The sequence below is a fragment of the Frankliniella occidentalis genome, unplaced genomic scaffold (assembly GCF_000697945.3).
Source record: "Frankliniella occidentalis isolate FOCC.00 unplaced genomic scaffold, Focc_3.1 Scaffold28, whole genome shotgun sequence".
NCBI lineage: Eukaryota > Metazoa > Arthropoda > Insecta > Thysanoptera > Thripidae > Frankliniella > Frankliniella occidentalis.
The window spans coordinates 247162-253521 of NW_026267158.1; the positions used below are offsets into that span (position 1 = coordinate 247162).

The 6360-nt window shown below is 49.8% G+C and overlaps 2 protein-coding genes across 3 annotated transcripts in view; one reads left to right on the top strand and one right to left on the bottom strand.

The window, feature by feature from the left end:
* Positions 1–6360, bottom strand: part of LOC113212929 (glutamate decarboxylase) — a 57356-nt gene that overhangs the window by 47541 nt on the left and 3455 nt on the right. The window lies entirely within an intron of this gene.
* Positions 2663–6360, top strand: part of LOC113207508 (cytochrome P450 4C1) — a 19042-nt gene continuing 15344 nt past the window's right edge. The window contains exons 1-5 of the mRNA XM_026424112.2: positions 2663–2831; positions 2989–3164; positions 4806–4912; positions 4987–5077; positions 5810–5995. Of these exons, the coding sequence (XP_026279897.1) occupies positions 2990–3164; positions 4806–4912; positions 4987–5077; positions 5810–5995 (559 nt within the window). The 5' untranslated portion in view covers positions 2663–2831; position 2989. The remainder of the gene's footprint in view (positions 2832–2988; positions 3165–4805; positions 4913–4986; positions 5078–5809; positions 5996–6360) is intronic.

A 6360-nucleotide genomic window follows, 5' to 3' on the forward strand; every position in this document is an offset into this window, starting at 1 on the left:
AACACTCGGAGATGGTTGTTGATGCCTTGGTCGACAGTGCCCCGCATTAGAGAGGTGCAAACTGCACGAAGGTCTGAAATGTTGATGTCCTGGGGTGTCATCGCGTTCTATGTTAAAATACAAGATTTTTGATACCCCTCTCGACTTGATCGGACCACCAGAAAAGGTCCCGCCAGGCTGTCAAAGTTTAACATAGAACTCTTATGGAGAAATAGTCAAAAAAGTGAAATTTCCCGTTTGAGCCTTTCGGTCACGAAAATTTGGGAAAACTCGACCGGAAATGGAATCTACGCGTGAAAACGCATTCGGAGACGTGTCGAACGTCACATTTCATCAAGGGGTCCCTGAGCTATAATATGGCAATTTTGGCTGAATTGGCGCTAAATGACCATTTTTCAATGAAATCACCATGGCACAGCCTAAATTTTCGTGACCGAAAGGCTCAAACGGGAAATTTCACTTTTTTGACTATTTCTCCATAAGAGTTCTATGTTAAACTTTGACAGCCTGGCGGGACCTTTTCTGGTGGTCCGATCAAGTCGAGAGGGGTATCAAAAATCTTGTATTTTAACATAGAACGCGATGACACCCCAGGACATCAACATTTCAGACCTTCGTGCAGTTTGCACCTCTCTAGCCCCGCATCCCCTGTTCCCCTTTTGCCAGGTGCTGCCCCGGGGGCTCCCCGCCAGCGCGGCTGGGCGCGGCCGGACTCCCCGCGCGCAGTATTGATCCCCCGGAAGCGAGAGACAGAGAGGGGGGGGGGGGGCGAAAGGTCGAGCGAGTGAGCGGGGGCGGAGCAGATACTGAGGGACGGGGGAGGAGGGGGAGCGGCGCCACCACACACTGAAACCTAACAGTGTACTTTGCACTAGTGAGAGGGTACTTGCCATCGCGTTGGGTTAGCAGTGCAGGGGAAGGGGTCGATAGGGGTCAGCCCAGGAGATCGTAGGGCCCGAAGGCATTCGGGCGGGAAGGACGAAGAGGTGGTTGTGCTTGAACAGGAGCACAGCGTAATGCGGTACCAGTTCGATGCCCCCGTCTAGCTACGCCCCCCCCCCAGCATTTTGCATACTTGTACAATCACGGGCATATGCCCTTGGTGGGAACCAAATGGTGTGCAGCTGCTATAAACTCTTTGGAAAATTTCACACCAATTACATGTATGTACGCCAGAACACGTCTCGCGTAACAGGCTTCGCGATATCTCGCGAAACACTGTTACGCTGCGACGCGCCTGCTGGCGCACATATAGCTAGGCCTGCGGCGCTGACACTCGAGATGAGTTAATAGGAGTGTATACGGAAATAAGGCCTTTCGGCCTCCAATTTAGACATGACAACTTCTCATATTCGATAAGGGTATTCATTTAAAGTTCTAATTTTGACAGATTGTTATTTAAAAATCAACGTTGTAGTGATAGTAGATTACCTAGGGACCCTTGAACCCAAAGGAGGGTGTGGTTCGACGCCAAATGTGTAGTTTAAGAATTGGTTCCTTTACAGTTTATCGATTTGAAGCGTTTTCGCAATTTAATACACCATTTAGTCATTTTCACCTCATTTTCGTCAAGAAATGCCCCCTAGCACCCAAACAGTACACGATAGAGCAAAACGGACAAAATTTTCGCCCCAAGAATTTTACTCTTACAAGTTATCCCTTTGGAACCCTTAAAAAAAAATTTGAAGAAAAAGAGTACATTTTGCGACCTGCTTTCTAGCTAGGAAGCTCATCTTCGAACTCGATCTGTATTTTTATAATACAAAACGACCCTGAAATTCCCAGATCGCTATCACAATTCTTTCTTATCGTGCGGACATACAAACAAACAGAATGAATGAAGCTTTTTCGGTCAGTGGAGTAATGGGCTTCGCTAATCGCTCAGCCAATAATTTAGTTGACAACAAAAAACGCATCTAAACTTTGGACACTTAAACTTATACACCAAATGACGTGCAAAATTAAAGACTTGTTTCAGTGTTTTTACCATTTGTAGTGCCTTTACAGAAGGATGGTACATTCGGTACAGTGGCACTTTTAAAAGGTGTTCCACCAGCACCAGGTAAGCGCCTTTTATTTTCCACTGTGCCTGAAAACACTGGACACCAATGTCAAAAGGCAGCCCCCGTGTAAAACTCGGGTTGTAAGGAAGTTCCACATTTTTGATTTTTGATCATTTTAGAGGCTAATGTTCGCTGCTCTCAAAAAATATTTCCGTCACAGGAATATCTGTCGTAACGAACGCAAATTTTGGGGTAAAAATTTGACAAAATACATACAAATTTCATTCTCTTCAGTTAGAGCTTTGGATTTTACAAATAAATTCGTTAAATAAAGGTGTATCGTAATTTTTTAAAAACAGAGTTTTCGTAATAGAAAATTAACCGAATTCGTAAAACCACTACAATTGTTTTCACGGTATTCTGGGGTCTCTGGAGTCGAGCTCTATAAAAAGTTGCCGTATTACCGTTTACTGGAGCCCATAAGGCCCCAATGATATTTTTACCCTGGGATCACAATACCATGGGATCCCTATCAACTCCGATGGAGATGGTCATTGCCCGACAGCGCCTATACTGACTCCACTCAGTGGATCATGTTGTGCTTGATGGACGTAAAATGATAAGAGGAGACCGCGCGTCCGCGCGTCCGCGTCCGCCTGGCGGGCCGAGCAGGCAGCGTGCAGACGGGCGGGCGGAGCTGGCGGGCAGCGGCGGCCAGCCGGCAGGCAGGCAGTCTGCAGGCATTCGGCCCACGCAGCTGGGAGTCGGGCAGTACAGTACGAGTATAGTGTTAGTGTTGCCCGCCTGAGCCACGAGACCGGTTCTGAGGTAGGCCGGCGCGCGTCTCTAAAAGAAACCATGTTGGAAAATCATCGACAACAAGAACGGCGCGGTTCTGCATCTTTGCGGACGACATCCTTACCGAACTTTGAGTATCGCGTCAGCCCTGTTTGCTGTACTCTACCTGTCGTTGCTGTGGTTGCAGGATGCCGGGGCTGCTGGTCCTGCTGGCCTGGGCGGCCTTGCTGCTGTCCCTCGCGCTGGCGCTCCGCAACCGCCGAAGGAATGCGCTCATCGCCAAGCTCCCCGGGCCGTGGCTGTTCGTCCCGCTGGCGGGCAACATGCTCGAGCTCATCGTCCAAGTCATCTGGCTGAAGGGAGGTGAGGAACCAGGACGTTACACACTCGGTAAAGGCTACTCATCCGACTGGTGGTGTAAAATTTCAAAGAACGATGTATGAGGAGGTGTAAGCAGCTGACATTGTGGCGTAAACTTTCAGACAGTCCCCAAGACTGTCTCTGCCGGAGGGCAAAGTCCCCCCCCCCCCTTTCCCTCTCCTGCCCTTTCCCCTTAGGAACCGTCCAGAAAGTACGTCCGTTTTTCTCTCTGATTCAATCAGCAAATGACGGGGGCTCGGCGCCTGCGAGACTCGGGGTATGCAATCCCGCAGTACATGCATGCATCGCAGGCAAGATATTGCATACGTATCAGGCGCTATGAGAGCTTGCATCGGCTGAACCTGACAGGCTCGTGATGGAGAATAATGGACGTACGTCCTAGGTGATCCCTGGCACCGGGCCACAGGGCGCTTGGTTGTGGTGGTGGTCCGGGTCCAGGCGAACCGTACAAGGCCCAGGCCAACCGCCAGGCACCCAGGCAAACGTACTCAACACAGGAACTCTCGCAGGGTTGCAGTGGCGGACTGGCCCGGGTGCGGTGGTCGCCAAAAAGGCGACCCCCCCCCCTCCGGTTTTAGGGGGCCCGGGCCCCCCTGGGGTCCAGATCCGGGAGCATCACAGCAGCAAATAGCACAGACAGTAAGCTTGCATGTGCACGGTATTTTATTTAATTTACTACTGCCCCCCCCCACCCTCATGTTGAAAATCTGAGACATCCGACCAGACCAGACTAAAGCTATGTTCAATCAAGAACTCACGCTCATGCCAAGTTTTGCGGAGCGTGGCCTACGCCTGCGTGAGCGTAAAACTCTGGCAGGTCAGAAGGGAGCGCACGTGAAAATAATGACTTTCTGGTGGGGAACAATTCTGTTTGATTGGCTAAATTCGATAGCTGGCAGGCTCGTCGAGAAGGGGGGGGGGTGCTTTATAATATAATAAGAAATTAGTTACGGTAACGTGAAAGAACCCTTTTAAAATCAATCCAATCCGCGAGTTAACACATCATGTTTTCATTTCTTACTTCAACTCAGACTGAACTGTCTTCAAAGTAGTATAGCATACTAGTAATGCCATAAGTTCATCTGCATCTGTAAATGAGTTTTAAGTACTGGATCGACGTATATCTTTTCTCGCAATAAACTAATATACAATTCACAAGTTTTATCGCCACAAAATTTCGCTCGCGAATTTAGCATTTGCCTATCCGACCTTATTGACCGTTTCAACAACAAAGACTCTTGTAGCTCGGGCAGTCTTGCCAATCTTTTCATTATTTGGGGTAGATTCAGCGTAATTCAATTTCCAAATGACAAAAATTAAAATTTTTAAATAATTGCCCTTTGTGGATAGGCAATTTTTAACACTTCGGTTCGCTAAACCCCGGCGGGGTAGGCATCCCACAGTGCACCGGGCCCCTGACCCCCCAGTCCGTCACTGCAGGGTTGCCCCCGGCTGCCCAGGACAACCGTACCCATATGGGTTCATATGAACTCGCCTCCGGCAGGACGCTTTAGCAGGCCGCGTTTGAAAGGGCACTGCTTCTTTTTAAACCATATATGGATCTTTTTTTTTCGCCCTCATACCCAATTTTAAAGTTGTTCACCTTCCTCGCTGTGTTTCTAGACCTAGTCGAGCTCGGAACCAAAAACGTCCGGAAGTACGGCCCCATCTTCAGGCTGTGGTCCGGGCATCAGCCCGTTGTCCTCATCAGTGGACCGGAGGACGCCGAGGTAACGGATGTTCGAGCCAAGGGTGCAGTGATTGTTTGTGAACACCTGTGCCATTCATAACACTGTGTCACCAGGTCGTGCTCACCCACCCAGCGGTGGCTGATAAGGGCCAGAACTACAAGCTCTTGTCATCGTGGCTCGGGGACGGGATCCTTCTCGCGGGAGGTTGGTGTGGCCTTGGCCTAGCCCTATTTGCCTTATCAGGCTCTGGCTGCACTCAGCACGCGTCATGGGAAAAACACAAAACCAATCAGAATCAGACCCTTTGCTCATTGGTTTAGCTTTGCTTTAGCTTTGCATTATTTTGCAACCGTGCGATATATATGTAATTAAAAAGCACACTGGAAAAACAAAGGTGTTGTGTAACACCTTTTAAAAGTGCTACTGCACTAATGCCCATATAAAAGTACTAAAATTGTCGCGTTGGGGGCCAGAAGCGCTTTTGTAAAGGCAATGTTCCACTAACGCACCTAAAAAGGAATTAGATAGCACCGTTGTTTTCTCAGTATGGTTTAAAGACGGTTGCGACGCTAGAGGTTGATGCGGGATTGCATGCCCTCTTCGGGCAGCAGGGGCCATGCATGGTTGGCTCCTTGTGGACAGAGTAGGCAAACCCGAAACACTGCAGCGTGCGCACACACCCGGTACAGCGACATTGTACTGCAAACAAAATTTCTCTGGTACCAATTGATCCAATTGATTTATCCGTGCAATCACTCGTAAGTTTGCACTAAAATATTATCTGGGCTGGGCCGTTACACGTTTTTTGTTACCGAAAATTCTCTATACACCCACTAAAATCGACGCAAATGATTTTGTTTTAGTTTGTTTTTGCATTATTTTGAGCGATTTTCAATTTTGAAACTTTGCTCCTGCTCGTGCCGCTCCGCCGCACAGGTGCGAAGTGGCACTCCCGGCGCAAGATGCTGTCGCCGGCCTTCAGCGTGCGCGTCCTGGAGCAGTTTGTCGCGCTCTTCAACAAGCACTGCGCCATTCTGGAGGACAAGATGCTCGCGCTCGCGGGCGGGCCACCATTCGACATCACACCCTTCATGAGCTTGTTCGCGCTCGACGTCATAAGTGGTGAGTTCGCTGTTCGCGACCGATCTGGTGTGTTTGCTGGTCAAGCAGGGGCACAGGCGGGCACAGGTCACGGCAGATGTGGGCGCTGTTTGGCCCCATTGACTATTCGTGGGATGCTGACCCAGTTTGAAGGGGTTGGGGGGGGGAAATCGTAGGCCTGGCTTTCTGTGTGTCGCTGTTTTGTTACCCCGGCCATTTACGCCCCCTTCTCCCTCTCTCTCTCCCTCTCTCTCTCTCCCTCTCTCTGTCCCTCTCTCTGTCCCTCTCTCTCTCTCCCTCTCTCTCTTCCTCTCTCCCACTCTCTCTTTCTCTCTCTTTCTCCCTCGCTCTCCGTCTCTCTCCGCCTCTCTCCCTCTCCCTTCCTC